The sequence below is a fragment of the Dromiciops gliroides genome, chromosome 4, assembly GCF_019393635.1.
Source record: "Dromiciops gliroides isolate mDroGli1 chromosome 4, mDroGli1.pri, whole genome shotgun sequence".
NCBI classification, from domain to species: domain Eukaryota; kingdom Metazoa; phylum Chordata; class Mammalia; order Microbiotheria; family Microbiotheriidae; genus Dromiciops; species Dromiciops gliroides.
Genome location: NC_057864.1, coordinates 156,806,170 through 156,832,267, shown reverse-complemented (window position 1 = coordinate 156,832,267; position 26,098 = coordinate 156,806,170). Strand labels below are relative to the sequence as shown.

Sequence of the window (26,098 nt, the reverse complement as noted above, 5' to 3'; positions counted from 1 at the left end):
AGCTAGAAAGTTCACATATGAAGGAGCCACATTTAAGATTGCACACAACTTTGAGATATCATCCCACACCTGTCAGATTGGCTAAAGTGATGGAAGGGGAAATAACAAATATTGGTGGGGATGTGGAAGAATTGAGACATCAATACAATGTTGGTGGAACTGTCAACTTATCTAACCATTTTGGAGAGCAATCTGAAATTATGCCCAATGAGTTATAAAATTGTATATACCCTTTGACCCAGCAATAATACTGTTAGGTTTGTTTCCTAAAGTGATCAGGACAGGGACCTACAAGTTCTAAAATATTTATAGAAGCTCTCTCTGTGGTGACAAAAAAGCTTGGAAATTGAGGGGATGCCCATGAATTGGGAAATGGATAAACAATTTGTAGTATATGATTACTATATAATATAGTATATAATTGTAGTATATAGACTGCTACTGTGCTGTAAGAATGGTGAGCAGGTTAATTTTAGGAAAAAAAGGAAAGACTTTCATGAAATTATGAAGAACCAAGAGAACATTGTATATAGTAATAGCAATATTGTTAGAAGAATAACTGTGAATAACTAAACTATTCTAAGTATTATAAATACTCAAATCAACTGCAAAGTACTACTATGAAGTGTAACGATTGGAATAACGCCACCTGCTGGATACTAACTGTAGAAGAGTTCTGCCCATGAAGCGAAGGTCTTTGAGGGCAAGACCAGGAGTCTTGTCTTTGGTATCAGGAAGTGACGCGGACTAGTGGGAGGAGGAAGGAAGAGACTGGCGCGGAGTCTCGGGTTTCTTTCCTCTGGACTCTGGCGGAGAAGGGAGCTAGAAATGCGCTCTCCCTTTAATAGATAGGAATCTAGGCCTTTTTCTCTCTCTTTACCAAATTCTTATTCTCCTTAATAAATGCTTAAAAGTCTAACTCTTGCTAAAGCTTATAATTTATTGGCGACCACTCATTAGATATTTTAGACAGTTTAGCTAGAATTTTAGCCCTTAACAGAAGGAAGATGCTATCCATCTTCAAAGAAAGAACTGATAAATAGAAGTATGCACAGTTTGGTTTTACATGTATACACACACACATATATACCTATATACATATACAATACATTCATGCATATATATACACACACATATGCATACACACACATATATACATGAAAGTAGCCTTTTCTAGTGTGGGGTGGGGAAGGAGGGAGGGAGACAGTTTGGAATGTAAAATATAACAAAAAAATCAAATTCTCAAAATAGGAAGGTAAAAAAAAGATTGCACCCAGTTATGCTGCATTTTCTCTAAAAGAGAGGAAATCTTAGAATATGCTGGATTGAAAGCAAAAGATAAAAACTTTCAATCAAATACAACTTACCTTGAAAAAAATTATCTTATACTATAAGGAAAATGTACCTTTAAGTAAAATAGAAGACTTTCAAGCGGGTGAGGAGGGGGGAGGCATGAAACACAACTGAAAAGAAACTTTAAAAGGCAAACAAGAATTGAGTAGGACTTTTGAAATGCAAACATAGAAGTTAAGAGAATCTGAGAAGGGGGCGGCTAGATGGCGCAGTGGTTAAAGCACCGGCCCTGGATTCAGGAGTACCTGAGTTCAAATCCAGCCTCAGACACTTGACACTTACTAGCTGTGTGACCCTGGGCAAGTCACTTAACTCCCATTGCCTAAAAAAAACAAAAAACAAAACAAACAAACAAAAAAGAGAATCTGAGAAAATTAAGTACATTTGAGCATGAAGTGTTTACTTTCTAACTGGGAGAAAAGAAAAGAATCTGTCTTCAGGGGTCATCAAAGGAGTTAAGACAAACATAGGACTTAGGTATGGTTTTATTCTATGCATTTAGATTTTTTCACAAGAAAGAAAAGGGAGAGGAAAAGGAAAATACTAAGACAGGGGTCAACAAACTATGGACAGCAGGCCATATGTGGCCTGCTACTTGTTTTTGTATAGCTAGTGAGTTTGGAAAATTTTTTCAATTTTTAAATGGTTGGGAAAAAAATAAAAGGAAGAATAATAGCTTGTGACATTTGAAAATTATATGAAATTCAAGCTCCTCTGCCCTGATTAAAGACCTTATTTCTCCTATATTGATTGTTTCATTAATTTTCAGGTTAACATATCCCTATATCTTATCTGCGATTTGAAGATTCAGTATCCAGCCAGCCACCATTTTTGACCTCTGGTTGCTTGGCGCCAGCAGGAATATTTTGTTTTCCAGTATAGACTCAAAATTGGAGGGTCTCTCAAATTCAGAACTTGAGTCCTTTTTGCTTGATTTCCTAAAAGCTGTTTGATTGGGGGTCTGGTTATGCCCATGGATGACTTTGTAACAGGTCCGTTCTGACAGCCTCCCCCCCTGCCAAAAGGGGATGACTGCAGTTTGCTTTTATGGACCATATGTGGCCACTCCAACAGGTTCCGAAAGGACAGCTGCTGGATTCTGTTTTCAAATCATGTACTACATGATTGTAAGTACTTGTAAAATTAGCAGAATTCAAGCATGAACCACAACAGTGATTGCCATAGTGGGGTCTCCTTTTTTTTTTTTTTTTTTGAGTTTACTCTTGATTCTGCCAGCCCCAAAATGAAATGCCCTGAATGTGACTTTTTTGTTCCTTTTTGAATCAACTAAGCCGAGCATCTGAATCTGAACCCTCCTCCCTTCCAGGAAAAATAAAAGAGGAGATTAGGATTTTTGTCCCTCAGAAAAAGGTCTCTAATTTGAGAGAGAGAGAGAGAGAGATAGAGAGAGATAGATAGATAGAGAGAGAGAGCAATTGATCTGGCTTAAATTAATTGGTCTTTGAGGATATAGAGGACTTAATTTCTACATGCTAAATTATCTTTAGAATCTTTAGTATTATTTTTTAATGTTTTCTGCTCATGTTACCTCAACTTGCCAAGGTCAGGGTGTCCCTGTGTTTCATTCCAAGGCCTAGTTTCTGGGTTATCAATTAAAATTTCTATAAGTTGCCTCTAAGTTTTTGTTATAGTTAAGGTCTCTATGACCTGCCTCTTTATGTTTTTGTTATGAGTGGTGATTAAAGTGGGTAACAAGAACCTAGGCCCTGACTTTTTCCTCAAGTTTTAAGTTATCCATTAATCCCTTTCAGAGCTGGGGTCTGTAAGTTATAGCCCCTCTTGGAGATCAGATCTAAATTAGAACTCAGGTCTTAGGTTTTTCTGTTAACCCCTTTTTTGCCTCCTACATCATTCTCCCCTTTTCATATACCCCTGGAAAAGGGATGATGATCATTTCTTCTGTATCTCCTTCCTGCTGAATGGGGGCAAAGTAGGGGCCCACATGGGGTCTGTGAGCTGAGGAAGATTTAGGAGCTAGAGTTACAAATGCAAGAACCACAACACAAAACACAAATGATTAGCAAACAGACCAACTGACAACAGGGACCCTAATATATAATAAATCTAAGAGTTCCATAAAAAACTGGATGAAGCAAACAGTTGTGAACAGTTTCAGCCATTCAGGTAATCTCTGTATGAAGAGCTCAACCCTCATGAGGTGTTCTGAATCATATAGACTCCGCCTCAGTCCAAGACTACATTTGCCAGAGAGTTTGAGAATTCTTCCAATTCTTGTAACCCTAAAGCAATGGAATTAGAAACTTATTCTATTACCAATGTTAAATTTGTAAGCATAACTTCATGTTCAAGTTACCCAACAAAAGGAATAGTGAGGGCAGCAGTTTTCCAGACCCCCCCTAAGAAAATTATCCCAGATTCCTCTTCTGACTCTAGTATGAGAAGAGGGAGTAGCATTCTTACTCTGGAATCCAAATAGCCCAAGGCAACTTATGGGTTTAAGCAAATGGTAACACTAAGGATTTATAATCTCCTCTTTGGTATAGGAAGGGGAGATATCTTGGGGCACAGTAGGGTGCAAGGGAACCAGGGCTAGGGTGAACAGGCGAATGGACCTGGCAACTAATCTAGCAGCAAAGTCTGCCCTGTGATTCCCTTGTACTATGGAGTTGATAGCTTGGTGCCCTTGGCAGTACATAACAGAGATCTGACTGGGCAGATTTATGGCAAAACCTGAAATGCATAACTATGTTTCCTGGTTACCATCCTCCCTCTCATCAGAATGGGGAGAGGTTTCACTTTCTTCTAAACCAAAAAGATACTCAATTAATTTAATTTAACCATTTCCTCTATGTCTTAGAGGAAAAAAACAAATGTAACTATTTTTGTTAAAACCATCAATTGCTTTGTTTCCTCTAATTTTAACACACATACAGCAATTTAAAAGTAACTTTAAAACTTTAACAGTATTTTTCACAGACCTTGAAATTGCAGGTGAGCACTCACAGTGGCAGTGCACCTTAAATATACTCCCCGAGACAATAAGCAGCTGCAAACGGCAAGCAAACAAACAACTATAAGATATCCAAAAAGGATTAACAGAAAAACCTAAGACCCAAGCTCTAATTTAGATCTGAGCTCTAAAAGGGCTTCAGACCCCAGTTAATGGCTAACTTAAGATTTGAGTCTTCATTAATACAAGCCAAGGCCTAGGTTCTCATTACCTACATTAATCAGCACTCATAGCAAGAACATAAAGAGGCAGGTCATAGAGACCTTAACTTTTACAATGATACACAGACAGGACATAGAAATTCTAACTGATAAATGAAAATATTTTGAAACTAGGCATGGGAATGAAAAGGTGACATGTGCAGAAAAGGCCAAATTTGTCCCCAGATTCACCTTATGATGTGTAAACCCCCAAAACACACCTCCACAGAAAAAGGTACCCACCTTGGGGGTTGGGTTAAGCCTCAGGAGCTCCAAATTAGGATAGGACCTCCCATGTACCTCCCTAAGGTGGAGATTATTATAATGAGACTGATAATCACTTTATCCATACTATAACTATAACTGTCTTTTCTTTCCCTATTCAAGAGATACCTCCATGGTGCTCTTCCTGTGGTCACTCACATTATTTCAATAGAACTTGGGAAATTGAGTCATTGAGTCTTGTAATTCTTTTGGGATGACTCACTATCAATTTGACCCTAAATCCATCCCACATCAATTATAGAATCCTATTTGTGTTAAAATGTTCTCTGTGTATGTAATAACTTGTATTTTTACATATTTGATTCAGTTCTCTATATTTTGAGAAATGAGGCCTTTGTCAGATATTCTTGTTTCAAAAAGTCCCAGTTTTACCCAGAAAAACTAAGCACAATCTTTCAGAGGAAAAATTGAATTTTAATTAAAAAGAGGACTTTCCATCATTTGTGATGAAAAGACCTGAACTGAATAGAAAATTTGACTTTCAAATACAAGACCCTGGAGAAACATAAAAAGGTAAACAGGAAAAAAGACTTCATGAGGGATATTAAAAGATCAAACTGTGTACATTCCTACATGGGAAGATAATACTTGGAACTATCTCACTAAGGAATTCACAGAAGACACAGGTCTGAACTGAATATGAAGGGATGATATCTGTAAAGCATTTATGTTTTGTTCTTTGTGGGGCAGACAGGGTGGGGTGTCTTATGTCAGGGGCCGGATTTGGGCTTGGGACCTCCAGGGTCCAGGGCTGGTGCTTTGTCCACTGTGCGACCTAACTAACCCATGATGACATATTTAAAATAGGGTTGAGGTGTAGGAGGAATAGACTGAGGGAGGGGAAAGGGGAGAGATGTTCTGGAGAGAGGTAGTTCACATGAAGGAAACAAGAAAAAAGCTTATGGAGGGGAGGGGAAGAGGGGGAAGGAGTTGGGGAGTGAATGAACCTTAATATCATCAGAATTGGCTCAAAGAAGGACTAACATACATACTCAAGTAGGTATAGTATTATATTTTTGCCCTGAGGGGGAGAAGGAGATAATGAGGGGAGAGGGGAAGGAGGGAAGGGCAGATTGGGAGAGAGAGCAGTAAAAGACAAAACACTTTTTTTTTTTTTTAGTGAGGCAATTGGGGTTAAGTTACTTGCCCAGGGTCACACAGCTAGTAAGTGTTAAGTGTCTGAGGCCGGATTTGAACTCAGGTACTCCTGACTCCAGGGCCGGTGCTCTATCCACTGCGCCACCTAGCTGCCCCTGCACCACCTAGCTGCCCCAAAACACTTTTGAGGAAGGTGAAGATGTTCTGCATTACTGCACAAGTATGACATATTGAATTGCTTGATTTCATAGGGAGGGTTGAAGAGGGATGGAGGAAGAAACATTTAGAACACAGAATTAGCTCATAGACCTTAATCACATCAGAGTGGGCTCAAGGAAGGAATAACATTCACATCCAATTGGGAGGAGCAATCTATTTAACCCTACAGGAAAGTAGGAGGAGAAGAGGATAAGGAAGGAAGGGTGAAAAAGGGAGTGCAGAGTGGGGGAAGGGTCAGTCAGAAGTAACACACTTTTGAGGAGGAATAGGTTAAAAGATAGAAAATAGGGGCAGCTAGGTGGCGCAGTGGATAGAGCACCGGCCCTGGAGTCAGGAGTACCTGAGTTCAAATCCGGCCTCAGACACTTAACACTTACTAGTTGTGTGACCCTGGGCAAGTCACTTAACCCCAATTGCCTCACTAAAAAAAAAAAAAAAGAAGAAGAAGAGAGAAAATAGAATAAATATCATGGGAAGGGAATAGGATGGAGGGAAATAGTTATGATGATTGATTATAATGGCAAAACATATGGAACCTACTTTTCTGGGCTATTATGAAGAATATTCTCTGTCAAGTTTAAGGTACTATATACAGGTTATGATGAACAGGATACTATCAGAAAAACCTGGAAAGACCTCCATGAACTGAAGCAGAGTGAAATGTACTGTATACAAAATAACAGCAATAGTGTAAGATGATCTGCTGGAAAGCATGTGGTTATTTTCAGCAAGGCAATGATCCAATATAAGCCTGAAAGACTTGTGAAAATTGCAACCCATCTACAGAGAAAGAACTGACAGTATCTGAAAACAGACGGAAACACATTTTTTTCCTCTTTGACAATTCCTTAATCTGAAGTTTTGGGTTTTTTTTTTGACTGTTTTCTCTTACAACCTAGCTAATGTGGGAATGTTTTCCATGACTAGTCATGTATATCTTATTTTGAATTGCTTGAGTTCTTGTGGGTGGGGGGTGGGAAGGGAGGGAGGAAGAGAAGTTGGAACACAAAGTTTTTAAAAATTGATGTTAAAATTTGTTTTTATATATATTTTGGAAAATAAAATTCTATTCAAGGAAAAAATTCCCAGTTTTCTGCTTCCCTTATAATTTTAGTTACATTAGTTTTGTTTGTGCAAGAAGTTTTTAATTTTATATAATCAAAATGATCTATTTTGCATTTTGTATTGCTCTATCTTCTTTTGTCCTAAATTCTTCCTCTGTCCATAATTCTGACAGATAAACTATTCCATGCTCTTTTAATTTTCTTATGGTCTCATCCTTTATGTGTAACTCATGTACCCATTTGGACCTTATTTTAGGATATGGGATGAGATATTGGTCTATACCTAGTTTCTGCCATAGTGTTTTCCAGTTTTCCCAGCAGTTTTTGTCAAATAGTGAGTTGTTCCAAAAGCTTGCATTTTCTTAAACTAGATTACTATAGTCATTTACTATAGTGCAATTTGTACTTATCCTATTCCACTGATCTACCTCTCTATTTCTTAGCTAGTACCAGACTGGTTAGATAATTACTGCTTTATGCTGCAATTTGAGATCTGGTAGTGCTAGACCACCTTCTTTCACATTTTTTTCATTGATTCCTTTGATATCCTTAATCTTTTGTTCTTCCAGATTAATTTTGTTATTATTTTTTCTAGATATGTAAAATATTTTTGATAGTTTGATTGGTATAGCACTAAATCGATTAAAAAAAAAACCAGGTAGGATTGTCATTTTGATTATATTGACTCGGCCTGCCCATAAGCAATTGATATTTTCCCAGTTGTTTAGATCTCACTTTATTTGTCTTCTTTTTTGGGGGGGAGGCAATGAGGGTTAAATGACTTGCCCAGGGTCACACAGCTAGTAAGTATTACGTGTCTGAGACCAGATTTGAACTCGGGTCCTCCTGAATCCAGGGCCAGTGCCTTATCCACTGCGCCACCTAGCTGCCCCCAATCCCACTTTATTTGTATGAAAAGTATTTTATAGTTGTGGTCATATAGTTCCTGAGTTTGTCTTGGCAGGAAGACTCCCAAATACTTATATTTTTGAAAAGACTTTTCAGAGATGAAATACATAAAATCTCATTATAGATCATTTTTAACACAGGACAATTTGCAATCAACTTTTATAATAGAGAGTAATAGTTTTGAATTGCAATTGAGAAATATTATCCACCCAAAATAGTTCTATTCTTCTCATTAGCATATTTATATTAGAAAAAATCCTAAATGTTATTATATTTGATTTTCATCAATAAAAATTTTGTGAAAATTTGTTTTCTCTCATTATATAAGTACCTATGTTATATGTTCAATTTTGACCCTTTGATGCAAAACGTAAAAGATTTACTATTTGGCCCTTTACAGAAAATGTTTGACAACTTCAAGGGTTATAGATACACTACCGTACTAAGCAATAGAAAGAATCAGCAGTAAACTTCCCCATTCACTCTAGATATCCATAGGAGACACTATTGTTGTCCTGCCCAGACTACACACCTGATTGCATGCTACAAGAGACTGGTGGGAGTACGTTCAGAAATAAGAGTGCAACGACCTGAGATGGTCTGTTAGTTGGAACCATGAGTTACCCTTCCATTCATATGCATTCATATTCCCTTTGTGTGACTCTTCAAAACTGGGTCATGTGAGTAATAAGATGTTGGACTAGACATTTTCTCTGGTCCCCACGACTTCATAAACCTCTCCAAAATAGAAGGTATGTGCCAAATATTAAGCTACTTCAGCTGTCCCCATGGTCTAGTATGTCCCAGAATACAAAAGAAGGTTAAAAAAATATTGTGGGGGACAGCTAGGTGGCACAGTAGATAAAGCACCGGCCCTGGATTCAGGAGGACCTGAGTTCATATCCAACCTCAGACATTTGACACTTACTAGGTATGTGACCCTGGGCAAATCACTTAACCCTCATTGCCCCACCAAAAAACAAAACAAAACATTGTGAACTGATTCCTACCTAAGCTTACTTCTCTCTCATTTCCCATGAAACTGGTAGGGAGGCTACACTATTTACCGTAAAGACCCCAGACACAAGAAACCCACCCACACATTCCAGGCACTTCTCCCTCTTTTCAATGCTGTGGAGATGCTAGTTCCAGGCTACCGTGGCAATTCTTAGAGAGCACAAACCTGCTGGGGGCTGTGGCAGTCAACCAGTGCCATGGTTGACTGCCACACCATAGCACCTTCAATAAAAGTGTGTAATCTTCTAGTGCTGGGTTGGAGAGCTGAGAAACAGAAGGAAGGGGGTGGGGCACTGAACTGAACACTATGTGTATGGGTGGGTAGGTGGGGGTAGGTGGGGGAAGGTTGTGTAGCACTTCACTAAATCTGAGGGAAACAGCTCAGTATCTATCTGGACCCAGTTCTATTGACCCAAAAGGCATTTGTGTTAGAGACCAAGGCTGATGAACCATGGATTTCCCAGAGTGCGAGGGGGCTGGGATACTTTGAGATTCAGTCCTCAAGGAAGTGACTATCAAAGGGGAGAAAGTCAGTAAGTGAGCAATAAAGCTTTTGCTTTATAAGGAGAAAAGACTGAAATTACCAAACATCTCAAGGAAAAGAAGACTCAAAGACCTAGAAGATAAGCAAATTAAATCAACAGGGAGAACATTAACAACAGAAACAAATATGGCCTCCAGATCACATAAGTGAGTTCCGAATAAATAGATATTTCAGAATGAAGGAAAATGATCTGACATTTGATGAGACAGAGGACCCTGTGGAATGTGAGAACATGGAACTAAAACACATTGTTCCTGGGTGTCCAAAAAGATAAAAGAATTATAAGAACAGAATTTATGGCATAAGTAGGAAACATAATGGGCAGAGTAGAAAAAATATGCTGGAATCTACAATGGAAATCCTCACCAAAGAAACAAAAGAACAATAGATTGGAAATGCAAATATATAGAAATGAAAAATAATATAGAAGAAGAGGAATAAAAACAAATAAAACATGAAAAGAAAATATACTCAATGTGGAAGCAAAACATACTGATCTCAAAGACAGGATTGGTATAGGCAACCTAAAGATCATGGCGTTCTCTGGAGAATATCACAAGACAAAACACCTGAACACCATAAGGTATAAGAAGTAACAGTGAAAAGGCAGATGGGAGATCATGGGCAGAACCTAGTGGCATTCTGCCTACAGGTGAATGTTTCTTTTGTGAATGTTTCTCCCATTACAACATGAGAGGGGGAAACAGAGCATGAGGATGGAGAGGAGTGAATGATGTGCTAGGGTAAAATCAAGGGCTAGCAATGATGAGAAGAAGGTAGCCTTTGTGGTTTCAGAAAGAGAAAGATTACAGTAAAGTGGGCAAGGAGGAAAGGGGTAAGATTGAAAAGGGGAGGAAAGAAAGGAAGCCTTACTTTGAGAAATGATGGTAGGTTAGCCATTTTACCCACCAGTTCTTTTTTTTCCCCTTGGCAGGGCCATGAGGAAAAAAGTGACTTTCCCAGGGTCACACAGCTAGTAAGTGTCAACTGTCTGAGGCCAGATTTGAACTCAGGTCCTCCTGAATCCAGGGCTGGTGCTTTATCCACTGCACCACCTACCTGCTCCAGAGCCTTACTTTGGAAGTGAGAGGGAGTTCCACTGATGAATGCTTCTCTGGGTGAGGTGAAATGAGAATTTTACACTGAATAAGGCCTGGGAGATTTGGTGCCTGAAAAATCTACTTGTCATGAGAAAAAGCAGTGGGGGTGGGGGTGTGTGTGAAGAGCAGTAAGGGGAATTGAAACACCCAGAGGATAATTAGAGCCTGGAGGAGTGGGAAAGCATGGACACAGGGAAGAGATTTCCAGGCAAATATAGGGGAAAATGTGACAAGAAAGTATACAGATATGCTTTGGTCATATCATGTGTTGGGGGGAACAATTTCCCACAGTGGAAAAGTGTCCTTATGGCATTGTGGAAAGAATGCTGGGTCTGGAGTCAGGAAGACCTGAGTTCAAATCTGGCCTTAAATACTAGCTGTGTGACCCTGGACAAGTCCATTAACTCTGTTTGCCTCAGTTTCCTCATCTGTAAAATGAGTTGGACAAAGAAATGGCAAACCACTTCATTATCTTTACCAAGAAAACCACAAATGGGGCCATGAAGAGTTAACCACCACTGAAACGACTGAGTAGCAGCAATACACTGACACCTGCAATAATAATAGGCATTGCTCTGAAAGTGGGGTGCAATGAAAAAGGGGAATCCATGGGAGTAAGCCCTATAACGATGTGGCAGAAAGTGCCTAGAGGACAATATCTATAATGGATACCTTGGAAGTTTTGATTATATGAAGAACACAGAGAAAAGAGAGATTCCAGGTGATTACAGGGGTCATGAATGAGAAAATGAGGGTATAGAATAACAGAAAGATAAGATGCATAATGAAGAGAGTGAAAGAAATCTTTTTTGGGAAAAGATACAAAAAATGAAATATAAAGCCACTAATGAACAGGACAAGCTGAAGAGGAGAGGAAGGGGAAATCTATCTGACTGAGAAGAAAAATGAAGGGGAAGAAATCTATAATTCAATAAAAGCAGGAGAGATTAACTAATAAATAAAAACCTAAAGGAAAGGGGTAACAAATGAGAAGAAACAGGATAAAAGAAAGAGAACCAATGGGAACAAGACCACCTTAAAAAATAGAGTAAAGTGGGGCAGCTAGGTGGTGCAGTGGATAGAGCACTGGCCCTGGATTCAGGAGGACCTTAGTTCAAATCCAGCCTCAGACACTTGACACTAACTAGCTGGGTGACCCTGGGCAAGTCACTTAACCCCAACTGCCTCACCAAAAAAACCCAAAAAACCAAACAAAAAAAATAAAGTAATTTAAGGAATACAATATTATGTTTATAGCAGAAGAGATAGAAATTATAACTTGAAAAAACACTTTAGAAATAGATGAAGGAAAATATAAATTTAACTCATAGCTAAATGTAGATGGATTGAAAATCCAATAAAATGAAAAAGTGACAGATTAAATTTAAAAAGATAATCCTGCAATTTGTTGCTTATAAGAAACACATTTAAGAAAAACAAAGACATACACAAAATAAAACTGATGGGATAGAAAAAAATATTTTGCATTAACTGAATCCCAAAAATGCAGGACCTTGCTATCAGAAAAAGCAAAAACAAACATTAAAAATTAAAAGGGACAAATACAGAAACTATATTAACCTGATTAAACCATATGAAACCAATATCAGTTATAAATTTATGCACTCCAAATGCTTTAGCATCCAAATTCATAAAGAAATCACTGTATGTGCTTTAGGAAGACATAGACAGTAACATGATAGTGATAGGAGAATCTAATATCCTTCTATTGGTTTTTAATAACTGTAACAGAAAGGGAGCAAAAAAGAAACAATGGAACTGAATGATTTTCTTGAGAAATTAGAGTTAAAGAACTCCTAAAGTATTCTAAATGAACAGGAAAAGAATGCACACACATACACACAAACACACACAGGCACTTTTTTCTGTAGCACATGGAACTTTGATAAAAATTGACCATGCACTAGGACAAAAAGATATAGCAAAGGAATATAAAAACAGAAACTGTCAATACATTCTTTCCAGAGCAAATTCAATAACAATAAAAATTAGTTAAGAGATCACAAACAAAATACAAATGGAGAGTTAACAATGTAATCCTAAGTAATAAGTGGGTTAAAGAACAAGTCATAGAAACAATAATGACATAAAAGTATAATTAGGAAACAACATATGAAATTTCTGGGATGCAGCTAAAGCAAGTCAGGGGAGGGGATGGAATTCTTACAATCATATATTAACAAAATAGAAAAAGAGAAGATTAATGAACTAACTATATATTTTTAAAACTTAGAAAACCAACAAGCAAAACTAAACAGCATAAAAGAGGAGACATCACAATTAAATGGAAAATAGATAAATTGGAAACAAAACTCAGAAATTATGAAACTAAAAGTTGTTTTTTAGAAAAGACTAAGAAAATTGATCAATTCAGCTAATCTGATGAAAAAGAAAGCAGAAAATCAAATCAATTAAAGAACAAATGAATAAGGTGAAGTCAAAGCAAAACTTGAAGAAATAAAGGGAATAAGCAGAATATATTATGCAGTTATATGCTAACAGAACTGAGAAACCAAAAGAGGAATAGCTTCAAAATATAAAATACCCAAATTATCAGAACACCAGATAGATATTTTTAATAATTTAATCTCAGAAATAGAAATACATCTGGTTGTAAAGGAACTACCAAAGAGAAAAATAAACTCCTGGACCTGATGCATTCACAGAAAAAAATGATCAAACTTCTATGTAACAGTTATTACGCATACTCCATAAACTATTCTCAAAAATGGAAAAAAGCTTATTAGAATCCTTTTGTGAGACAAATAGAGTACTAATACCTAAACCAGGAAAAGATAAAACATGGAATGAAAACTATAGTTCAATATCATTGGTGAACAGTGACTCAAAAATTTAAAATAAAATCCTATCAAACATTATAGCAATTTATGTAAGAAATCATTCATATAATCAAGTGGGATTTATACCACCAATGCAAGGATGATTCAACATTAGGAAAACAATCAACATATTTATTTATATTAAGAAGCAAAACCTGGGGCAACTAGGTGGTACAGTGGATAGAGTGCTGGTCCTGGAGTGAGGAAGACTCAAAATCTAGCCTCAGATACTTACTAGCTTTGTGACTATCACTAACACCTGTTGTTTGACTTAGTTTTCTTGTCTGTAAAATGAGCTGGAGAAGGAAATGGCAAACTACTCCAGTACCTTTGTCAAGAAAACTCCAAATGGGGTCACAAAGAGTAAGACATGTGCAGTAACTACAGAAATGTAAAGGGAAAGAATAATGACACATGAAAAATCAAAAGTAAACGTAAGAAAATTATAAAGATCAAGTGAGACTCAACTGAAGAAATATGAGAAGACACCCCCAACCTTCCCTCTTGGTAGAGGTGGGAGGTCCACATGTGTTAAGCATTGCACAGGTTTTTGGACTTTCCAAATTTATTGATCAGTTATGCTGACATTTCCCCCCTTCTAAAAAATACCATTTGTCATATGGATATGGATACATGGTATCCTATGATAATGTAAGAAACAGAAAGTATTAATAAAAAATGTATTTTTTTTAAAACCAGCAGCAATAGCAACAACAAATAGTATTTGTATAGTGTTTTGAAGTTTCTAAAACACTTTATACCAATTAGAATTATCACTTTCCTTGCCATCAGACTTCCCCTTAAAGGGACCAATACACAGATTTTGAAAAGCTCAAGACAATGTCTTTTCAATTAGCATAACATGAACAGAGAACAGGTGATTGTAAGCACACAGTAGCCCCATCTTGGCCCAGGGAATCAATGAGAAAACTGGTAACACTCTCACATCCCTACAATCCTCAGCCAGTAAGGACTGGGAGAAACAAGAACCTTTCAGATAAGTCTTCATGAGGATCTTGTGAGGGTCAGAATGTTCATGTTGCCCAGAGACCAAGAAGAACAAAGAAAAGGGAAACTCACGTGTTTGTCCATTGACAGATACTGTAAAAGGGAGAAAAAAAAAGTTTTACAAAGTAAAGATTCTCTTGTTTTTTAGTGTTTAGCCTTCTAAGAATATCCTTGCTGGGATAAATATCTCATATTAGGGTCACAGGTCTAGCACTCACTCACATTGAGTATGGTTAAAGAAAGGTCAGTAAGTCAGTGGGGGCTCATAGATAATTTTGATTGAGTAAACTCTTTGATTGAAGTATATTCCAAGCTCACAGTGGATAGAGCGCTAGGCCTAGAGTCAGGAAGACCTGACTTCAAATATGGCCTCAGACTTACTGGCTGTGTGACACTGAAGAAGGTGCCCAAAAATCTTTTTGCCTCAGTTTCCTTGATTATAAAATGGGGGTGATACCAACACCTATCTCTTATGGTTGTTGTGAGAATCAAATGAGATAACACTTGTAAAAATTTTTCTTAGCGTAATGCCTGGCACATAACAGATGCTATGTAAATGCTTGTTCCCCTTCCTTTAGACAACCAGTGGCACCATCATTTATTTTTTTTTTTAATTCAGGGTTAAAATACCAATGGTTTTCAGAGGGTAACAATAACCAGCACAGCACTGATTCAGCATTTCTGCCTAAGCAATATGTTAAGATCACCTGGTTGAACACTTGAGGCAGGAGACTTCCTCAATAAAAATAAATAAGTAAGTAACTGTCAGTGCTACTTGATGGTTAAATAAGAAAAACCCCTTTTGTTGGGCTTATAGAGTTTGCTATTAAATTCAAAAGGAGACATGCATGCATACCAAACAAAAGGCACTGACTCCAGTTTCTTTTGAAACATTGAAGTTGCTTATTTCTACTTGTTTTCCAGGTACCCTGAGTATGCTCAGTCTCTGTGCTTCCTACCTTGCTGTGCCCTGGTAAAGCTGAATAGTAGAAAGGTGTAGCATCTAATCTCCCTAAGGAGACTCTCTGCTTGTCCCAGGCTGCCCAGGTCTTTCAGAAAGACGTGCTATCAGAGAACCTCTGGGCTGCTCCACCCATGATGCACCATACTCACCAAGAATCAATAGTGATGTCCAAAGAAGCATGAGGATCAGATTCAAGGTAAATGAATGGGAAGAGACCTTCCCTCAGCAATAGATCAGCCCAGATCTCAGAAACAGAATGAAACCATAGTGGTACCAAGTGACTTTTCAAAATAAAGCTGGTAGAATGAGCAAAAGGGAAGTGAGAAATAGCACTTTTTAATCACAAACCAGCCTTTCCTGTTCTGCAAACATTGAGAAACTCAAAACAGTTCCTTACAGAATTGCTTAAGCACATCCCACCATTTTGACCTGTGATGATTCTGAGCTCTCAGCTTTCACACTTCAACAGAATAGTTCTCTCTACTACCTGCTTCGCAGAGGAAACTGTCTCTGACTTCAGAGAATTCTCAGGTTCCTGTCATCTGCTTCACATCTTTCAAGGGGCATCCCTTTCACTACTTCAAGGCTCACTTTCAGTTGACCATGCAGTCATATTTATAGATAACCCATCCAAACACTATCAATCATGTGTGCCATAATCTAGTGAACATCTAAGTCTAAATGCAGTCCAAAGATTGGTCAGTCATCTGTATCATCACTGCCACAGTTATTTTTCATCCAAAAACTTATTTAAGTTCTAATATTTTGTGCCAAATGACTGTTATACGAGAAGATTCAGACAGATTTAGTCCTCCACTGGAAACATTGTCTTTCATTGACAATGATACACATGGAAAGGAGATATGGGTAGGGACCCCCTAGAAACATTTAAGTATATAGAAATAGATAATACATGGTATTAATTTCACACACATGTTAGGGTAAGGGTATATTTGGATGGGGACACAGAAGGGGCACATGCAGGGAATTCTATGGTCAGACAAAGCAGAGTGATCTGGGAGCTTTTCTCTGAGTTATACAAGGGGACTTCCTAAAGGAGGCAAGATTTCAGGAGCCGTATGGATGAACAGAAGGAAATGGCTCAACAGGCCAGAGAATGTTCCCAACATGCCAGAGAATGTTCCCAACATAGATACTTAGAATAAGAAGGAGAACAAACTAAGAAACGAACTTATAAAATATTTTTTGCATTTCCCCCACACTGCCTTGCATCCTTCAAAACTGTCAATTGTTTGCTGAGTGAATGAGAAGCCTGAGTCATTCTAAACTATGGCTTCTCCTTTGTGCTTTCATGTTGATGTTGTGGTAAAATGTCAATGTATTGTTTGAATCAAGTCCTGCATGGCTGAGAGACTAGATTTATTGCTTAGAGACCAGATTTGTTTAGTGCTTAATTCAGGATGTCTCTCCCCGCCCCCCCCCAACCCCAACCAAAACAAAACCCTTCCAGAAGGAATGAGTTTGAGTCCTGAATCTTCCAAGAGCAAGTTGTATCACCTTGGGTTACTTAAAAATTTTAAAGTATACAATAAATTTAACCTGTTGTTCTCAAATCTCTTCTGCTTCTCTGTGTCTCTTTCTGGCTTTCTTTTTTATCTTCTTTTGCCCTAAAACAATATCCTCTTCTAACATTTCCTCTTTCTTTTGAAGGCATCACCATTCTTCTAATCTCTTAGATTCATAAATTTGACATTTTCTGTACTTCTCACTCTCCCCTGCCCCAGACACATAATCAGTTGCAAAATCTTGCTGTGTATACTTTCACAACATCTGTCACATCTGACCTCCTCTCTCCATTAACACAGCTACCATCTCAGTCTTAGGCTTTCACTACCTCTGTTGTTGTTTAAGTCATGTCTGACTCTCCATGATTCTAATTGGGGTTTTCTTGACAAAGAGATTGGAGTGGTTTGTCATTTCCTTCTCCAGCTCATTTCACAGAGGAAGAAACTGCAACAAATAGGATTAAGTGGCTTGCCTAGGGTCCCATAGCTAGTAAATATCTAAGGCCAGATTAGAACTCAGGAAGGTGAATCTTCTTTTTTTCCAGATGCATTGGATATTATTTCCTCTCCTATACTCTCCTAATGATTTATCTATCCCCCCACCACGCACAAAGTTCTTAGTTTCATTTATTAATTCAATGTGTTTTTCTTTAATTCTTATTAATTTTTTCCTTAATTTTAAGGATTTCTATTTTGGTGTTTAATTGGATTTTAAAATCTATTGGTTTTCTAGGTTTGTTATTTGAAAATTTGTTGTTATGTTCCTTTTCTCTTTTTGTCGGAGAAAGTGTTTTCTAAGCACTGCTTAACTTACCTCTAAAACCTTTGTAATTTTGTTTCATTATTGTCATTTTTTATGATGATGATATATTATTTCTATAACTTGTTTTTGGACTCATCCATTCTTTAAAATTAAGTTATTTAAGTCTCCATTTAACTTTTAAACTTTTTTCAGTGGCCTTTATTGAATATAATTTTATTTCATTGTTATTAGCAAGAGTGTGATTAAAATTCCTGCTTTTCTGCATTTGTTTAAGAGGTTTTTATGCCCTAATACATGGTCAATTTTTTTGTAAAGGTGACATGTACATCTAAGATCTATTATTTCCTTTTTTTAAAAGAAAATTCTTTTAAAAAGTGATAATACTTTGGAAAACTAGTAATCATTTACATCAATTAAACTCAGGGGACAAATGTCAAATTAAGAAAATGCCATGATTAAAAACAAGATTTTTGACATTTTCTAGCACTTTAAAAAGCACACATATGACACAGAAATAGCAACATTGTGTGATGAACAATGGGGATAAAGTTGGCTCTTCTCAGCAGTGCAATGATCCAAAACAATTTCAAAAAACTCATGGTAGAAAATGTTCTCATGGATAAAGCACCGGCCCTGGATTCAGGAGTACCTGAGTTCAAATCCAGCCTCAGACACTTGACACTTACTAGCTGTGTGACCCTGGGCAAGTCACTTAACCCCCACTGCCCTGCAAAAAAAGACCAAACAAACAAACAACAACAAAAAAAAAAACAAGAAAAAAAAAGAAAATTTTCTTAACATCCAGAAAAAAAGAACTGTGGATTATGAATGCAGATTGAACCATACTGTTTCTACTTTTGTATTGTTTTTTCCCCCTCTTTTCTGAGGTTTTCCCCTTGTGCTCTGATTCTTCTTTCACAAGATGACTAATGCAGAAATATGTTTAATGTGATTGCACATATATAACCTATATCAGATTGCTTTCCATCTTGGGGAGGAGGAAGGGAAGGGAGGGTGGGAGAAAAATGAGTGACTAAACATCCTATAAAAACAAATGTTGAAAACTATCCTTATATGTAACTGCAAAATAATAAAATAATTTTATTTATTTAAAAAAGTGCACATATACAAAAAAGTTGGAATGAAAGAATATCAAGCAAAAGTTCTTATACCATAACATACATGACTCTCCTTCAATAAGGGCTCCTGTAACAAGATTTGGGTTATTTCTTTGCTCCTCTTGGACAATTCAAGAATCAACTCCCTCGTCTAGGCCCATGAAGACATAATTTAAAACAAGAGAGCCTCCATGCTGCCAATTTCACTCTGTTACTGGACAAAGATTTCAAAGAACTGGCAAATGATGGTGACAGCCAGGAGGATTCCCGTTCCAGATCCAATAACTCTGAGGAAATCTGCCAAGACTGAGAGGGCCCCAATTCATAGTCCACCAAGAGCAGCAGCTGTGGGAATGTATCTATTTAGTTCATGGACCATGGAAGTTTCCCTGTGACCCCCTCACCACCATCTGCTGTTCTTTTAGCCTGACACTTCAATCCATGTTTTGGAAAAGAATGAGCATGAACCCAGCATGAAAATACTATGTATGTAACTACATGTACAGAGTCTTCTAACATCAAACCAAAGGATTCTGGGGGTGATAGGTAATAGCAAAGGCCACCAACTGGATAAGCATGAGCTGGATCCCCAGAAGAAGTATCAGACCAGGTACCCAATAGGCTAACCCATAAGTTGCTACTGAATCAAGCAGACAACATTTGGGAAATGACATACAGATTAGATACTAGAACAGACTGAAGTATGATGGGAATGTTGGAAGTGTAGAAAAGTTTGATGGGATAGGTGTTGTACTGACCATGGTAATATGCTGATTTGATAGACAGGTCAACTTTGAAGCCCTGAAAATAGAAAACAACTGCAAACACAAAGATGGTGGTGATCAGATTCATGATTTTGGGGGTGGGTTTGGCAGTAGAAAGCTTCTCGATGGGCCCGAACTTTATCTGTTCGTGTCGCCATCAGATGGAACAATGCAATGATGGCACCTTCAAATTCCATGCCTTGGCCAGTGTTAACAGTGGTGGGACTGAATGCTTTCCACAAAATGGTCTCATAAATGTTGGTAGCAATGAAGAGAGAAATACCAGAACCAAGACCATAACCTTTCTGCAGGAGCTCATCCAAAAGCAGGAAAATTGCTATTGTTTGTTTTATTTAAACTGAAGCATAACAAATTTTACTCTAGCCCTTTATTTTGATTCTCTGTAAATCTTTATTTGGAGATGCTTATAAAAATCTTTATTTTAAAATATTCTTGTAAAAAACATAGCATTGCAGTCTCCTTTCCAATTCATTTTGCTCTCCTCTTCAATTTTATGGACAAATTTATCCAATTAATTTTCACAAATATGATAATTAATTGCAGTTACCTTCTTCCCATTATTTTATTTTCCTCCTCTCTTTGTTCCCCATCTTATTAATAGGAGTTTCTGGAGGACAGGCACTCTTTCATATATCCTTGTACCTGTAAAAAATTAATTGTTATTTGAGGTTATTATGATCCCATCTTTTGGCTAGAATTAAACAACAACAACAACAACAAAAAAAACCTCGGTGTGTGCTCGCCTGGGGCTCCACAAACAGCACGGTGCTCCACCCACTGGTTGTAGCCATTGCCATGGCACTGGCATCTCATGTCATCACTACTCGCTGACACCTACATGGGCCTGGCAAAATTGTAATGATTGGAAGCCCAGTGAGGGCAGTCATGTGACTGTCAGAGTGGCCAGCCAATTGGCTGGGAGCTGTGTGTGGTTAGCCTGGGGTCTGCTGAGAAGACAGGAGTGTTTTTGCCATTCTAGCTGGAAGGCAACAGGATGCTGCTTCATGTTCTTAGCTGATTCCTGGGTGGTGGTGTTCAGGTTGCATAATTTCCCTTTCCCCATTTTATTTCCTTTCCCTTAATCCTACTGATTCTGTTTATGTTTTTTTAAGTTTGTTTTTGTTAAATAAATCCTGCTCTGTTTTGAGGGAGACTGTCAGTCACCTTTCTTGCCCCAATATTGCGGTGAGCCACCTAGCTAAAACTCCTCAATTAAAAATTGGGCCCTACATACCATTCACCACATGCATAGTGCCTATTGTAATAGTGGCTATCCTGAACCATAAAGCAGTCATTCAATAAATATTAATTGAATAATGAAGTGTTTGAGTGGATGTTTAAATGGAAAAAATATTCCTAAAAGGTGTTTAATTAAGTTTGAAAGAAAGAGGGAGATGTACTTTGAATGACAAGAGTTGGAAGGGTGCTCCAGAACACACCACCTGTAATGTGTGCAAAGAGGAAATGAGAGGATGAGGGAAGGGAGCCAAAGAGGGGAAGGCTGAACAGTTGTCTTCTTCTCTTTCTTCTTGTCCTTTTCCTTCATTGCTAGGATCATCATAAGTTTCCAGAAGAGGGTTACAAAATCCAGGAAGAGGTCAACACAGTGCCATATGTAATCCTTATCTATATTCTCGGCTTTTTAAATTATAAGTTGAGTATCAAAAAAGGACACAGACATACATGACCACCAGTTCCACATACAGATTAGACTGGAAGAGCCAAAAAGATCCAAAGAAGAGGTTCCCAAGGGAGAAAAACAGCATCAGGCTCATGGCCAACATCAAGATACCTCCTAGGAAGAGGTAGCTGCAATGCCTAGCATAGAGTGCACTCAAGGTGAAGCAGCTAAAAATCATTGCTGTGCCAAGGAAGGAGGTGGGAATGATGCTGCAGTTGATGGCAATGCATAAGTCCAGGGCAGGGGCTAAACCAACTCCTGTAAGGAAAGCAAATCCAACCAGAAGGCCCAATCTCTTCTGCTCAGTTTCATGACTATGCGGTGTTGCCATTATACATATCATCAATCCCAAAGAACCCAAAGCTGAGAGCAAGCCAGCCTGAATGAAATGCGTAACCACGTGGACATAGATGCCTGTGGCTGCCACAAACATGCATAGGGCAAAACTGGCAAAGACCTTCAGGTACTGCTGTGTAGAAGGTGTGGTGTGGGAAAATTTCAAGAGTGCATCAAAGTTGATCTTCTGATTAAACATGTTCATGGTGCTGGAGTTTGTAGGACACAGCCTTCACTCTACTCTGCCACTCAAACCACCTACTCCTTTCAGTGCAAGATGTATCACAGCACCAGATGTGTCACTCCACTTCAAAGAATTTAAAACAGAAAGTGACCTCAGAACACTTCTAGCTTCATCCTCTGATTTTATAGGGAAGGAAAGTGAAGCCCAGAGAGGTTAAGTGATTTTGCAGAGTTCACACAATGACTAGATTAAAAAAAAAAGAAAACCCACCAACTATATAAAGCATTGGTTAGAGTAGAAAAACCACTGAGGAAGTAAAAATGAAAATGAACATAATGGGTGGAACCTTGAATGGTACTATAGTTTGCTTGGAATCAGGAGACCTGGGTTTGCATTTCAGTCATGCTATTTATCATCCATGGAATCATAGATTAGTCATAATCTCTGAGTCTCTGTTTCTTCATCTTTGTTTTTTATAATTAATAAAGTATTTTATTTTTTTCCATTACATGTAAAGATAGTTCTTAACTTTTGTTTATACAAGCTTTACAATTTCAGATTTTTCTCCCTCCCCCCCCTCCCTCCCCCCTCCCCTAGACAGCAGGTAATCTGATATAGGTTTTATATATATATATATATATATATATATATATATATATATATATGTATATATATATACACACACATAATAACATTAATCCTATTTCTGCATTAGTCATGTTATAAGAGAAAAAATCAGAGCAATGATGGAAAACCTCAAAATAGAAAAAAAACAACAGCATCAAAAACAAAAGAAATAGTATGGTTCATTCAGCATCTATACTCCGCAGTTCTTTTTTTTTTTTCTTGGATTTGGAGATCCTCTTCTATCACGAGTTCCCTGGAACTCTTCTGTGCATTGGTGAGAAGAATATAGTCCATCACAGTAGATCAACACTCAATGTTGATGATACTGTGTACAATGTTCTTCTGGTTCTGCTCATCTCACTCATCATCACCTCACGCAAGACCCTCTAGGTTTCTCTGAACTCCTCCTGCTCATCATTTCTTACAGCACAATAGTATTCCATTGTATTCATATATCACAACTTGTCCAGCCATTCCCCAATTGCTGGGCACCCCCTCAACTTCCAATTCCTTGCCACCACATAAAGAGCAGCTGTAAATATTTTTGTACATGTGGGTCCCTTTCCCCTTTCCATGATTTCTTTGGGAAAAAGACCCAAAAGTGGTATTGCTGGGTCAAAGGGTATGCACAGCTTTATCGCCCTTTGGGCATAATTCCAAATTGCTCTCCAGAATGGTTGGATCAGTTCACAGCTCCACCAATAATGAATTAGTGTTCCAATTTTCCCACAGCTTCTCCAACATTTATTATCTTCCTTTTTTGTCATTTTAGCCAATCTGATAGGTGTCAGGTGGTACCTCAGAGTTGTTTTAATTTGCATCTCTCTAATCATTAGAGATTTAGAGCATTTTTTCATATGGGAATAGATAGCTTTGGTTTCTTCATCAGAAAACTGCCTGTTCATATCCTTTGACCATTTCTCAATTGGGGAATGACTTGGGTTCTTATAAATTTGATTTAGTTCCCTATATATTTTAGAGATGAGGCCTTTATCAGAAGTACTGGCCTCAAAAATTGTTTCCCAGATTTCTGCCTCCCTTCTAATTTTGGATGCATTGCTTCTGTTTGTACAAAATTTTTTAATTTAATGTAATCAAAATAATCCATTTTGCATTTTATAATATACTCTATCTCTTGTTTGGTCATAAACTGTTTTCTTTTCCAAAGATCTGATAGGTAGACTATTCCTTTCTCTCCTAATTTACCTATGCTATCGCCTCTTATGTCTAAATCATATATCCAATTTGACCTTATTTTAGTATAAGGTGTCAGATGTTGGTCTATGCCTAATTTCTGCCATACTATCTTCCAGTTTTCCCAGCAGTTTTTGTCAAATACTGAGTTCCTATCCCAGAAGCTGGAGTCTTTGGGTTTATCAAACACTACATTACTAGTGTCATTTACTACTGCATTTCCTGAGCCTAGCCTATTCCATTGATCTACCACTCTATTTTTTAGCCAGTACCAGATAGTTTTGGTGACTGCCACTTTATAGTAAAGCTCCAGGTTTGGTACCGCTAACCCAACTTCCTGTGAATTTTTTTTCATTATTTCCCTGGATATTCTTGATTTTTTGTTTTTCCAAATGAATTTTGTTATTATTCTTTCTAGTTCTATAAAATAATTTTTAGGTAGTCTGATTGGTATGGCACTGAATAAGTAAATTAATTTAGGCAGCATTGTCATTTTTACTATATTAGCTCTGCCTATCCATGAACAATTGATATCTTTCCAATTATTTAGATCTGATTTGATTTGTGTGAAGAGTGTTTGGTAGTTGTGTTTATAGAGTTCCTGGGTTTGTCTTGGCAAGTAGACTCCCAAGTATTTTATATTATCTACTGTTACTTTAAATGGAATTTCTCTTTCTATCTCTTGCTGCTGGACTTTGTTGGTCATGTATAGAAATGCTGATGATTTATGTGGATTTATTTTATATCCTGCTACTTTGATAAAGTTGTTAATTGTTTCATGTAATTTTTGAGTTGATTCTCGAGGATTCCTTAAGTATACCATCATATCATCTGCAAAGAGTGATAGTTTTGTTTCCTCCTTGTCTATTCTAATTCTTTTAATTCCTTTCTCTTCTCTGATTGCTAAAGCTAACATTTCTAGGACAATATTAAATAATAGGGGTGATAATGAACATCACTGTTTCACCCCTGATCTTATTGGGAAGGCCTCTAATTTATCTCCATTGCATATAATACTTGCTGATGGCTTTAGGTAGATACTGTTTATTATTTTAAGGAAAGCTCCCCCTATTCCTAAACTCTCCAGTGTTTTTATTAGGAATGGGTGTTTTATTTTGTCAAAAGCTTTCTCTGCATCTATTGAGATAATCATATGATTTTGGTTGGTTTTCTTATTGATGTGGTTGATTACGTTAATAGTTTTTCTAATGTTGAACCAGCCCTGCATTCCTGGTATAAATCCCACCTGGTCATAGTGTATTATCCTGGTGATCACTTGCTGTAATCTCCTTGCTAATATCTTATTTAAGATTTTAGCATCAATATTCATTAGGGAAATTGGTCTATAATTTTCTTTCTCTGTTTTTGCTTTGCCTGGTTTTGGTATCACCACCATATTTGTGTCATAAATGTTTCTTCATCTTTAAAGTAAATATAATAATTTATAGTACACAACTTGCATGAGTGTTCTAAGGAAATCACTTTATAAACCTTAACTTGTAATAGAAATGAGTGATTATTAAAGTAATGATGATGATAATGATCCCCCCAAAATTTAAGGTACCATCATACACACTCATGACATGCCCCTGAATTCCCTCCAATAAATGCAGATGTGGAATTCATCCCACTGATAATCAGCCAATACCTGTTTTGTTACTTGACAAGTGATGTCCAGGATATGGTGGTTCACCTGGACCAATGATATCTATCAGTGGATGCCCTTCAGATGATTACCATTTCAATTCCTTGCATACTATGGCCATCTCTTTCTGGTTCCAAAGTCATCATATAATTCTCCAGAGCCTGGATTTCCATATCTCTTCTTTGCAAATGTTTTCTACCACACTAGCAAGAAGCTTTGCAAATGACAGAGGCATTGAGAAAGGAAGTATCATTGGATTATACCACAGGGACTTGAATAAACCCAGGGATTTGTGGATAGTGGTGGATTAAGATACTCTCTCAGTGCTGTTAGGAACCAAGACTCTTGAAGTCTCTCTTAACCACCACTATGATTTGTTTCATCTAGGGCAAGAAAGATGGGAACATATTCCTAGAAAATTAAGTGATTTAGAGTGAGCTCTTGAACTCATAACATGATCACTCCAAAAAAACATCCAAATAACACCATAGGAAAATGCCCGGAGCAGCAAAACCCACAGAAGAATGTGCTGAAATCATCTTCTAACCAAGAATGGCTTGGAAGGTCAGAAGGAGGGAGCTGCTGTGCTGATACAGGAGTGGAGCCCAACCCCACATTCACCCTG

The 26,098-nt window shown here is 37.5% G+C and overlaps 2 protein-coding genes and 1 pseudogene across 2 annotated transcripts in view; all 3 read right to left on the bottom strand.

The window, feature by feature from the left end:
• Positions 1 to 15,853, bottom strand: part of FCRL2 (Fc receptor like 2) — a 37,891-nt gene extending 22,038 nt beyond the window's left edge. The window contains exons 1-2 of the mRNA XM_044004628.1: positions 15,764 to 15,853; positions 14,723 to 14,743 (exon numbers count right to left, since the gene is read on the bottom strand). Of these exons, the coding sequence (XP_043860563.1) occupies positions 14,723 to 14,743; positions 15,764 to 15,794 (52 nt within the window). The 5' untranslated portion in view covers positions 15,795 to 15,853. The remainder of the gene's footprint in view (positions 1 to 14,722; positions 14,744 to 15,763) is intronic.
• A 3,589-nt stretch (positions 15,854 to 19,442) lies between these two features.
• LOC122754743 lies at positions 19,443 to 21,056 on the bottom strand (annotated as a pseudogene).
• A 41-nt stretch (positions 21,057 to 21,097) lies between these two features.
• LOC122754742 (bax inhibitor 1-like) lies at positions 21,098 to 22,037 on the bottom strand. The gene is given in 2 exon segments (XM_044003211.1): positions 21,098 to 21,472; positions 21,474 to 22,037. Coding segments are annotated over 2 exon segments (930 nt in total). The 5' UTR covers positions 22,029 to 22,037.
• Between the last annotated feature and the right edge of the window lie 4,061 nt (positions 22,038 to 26,098).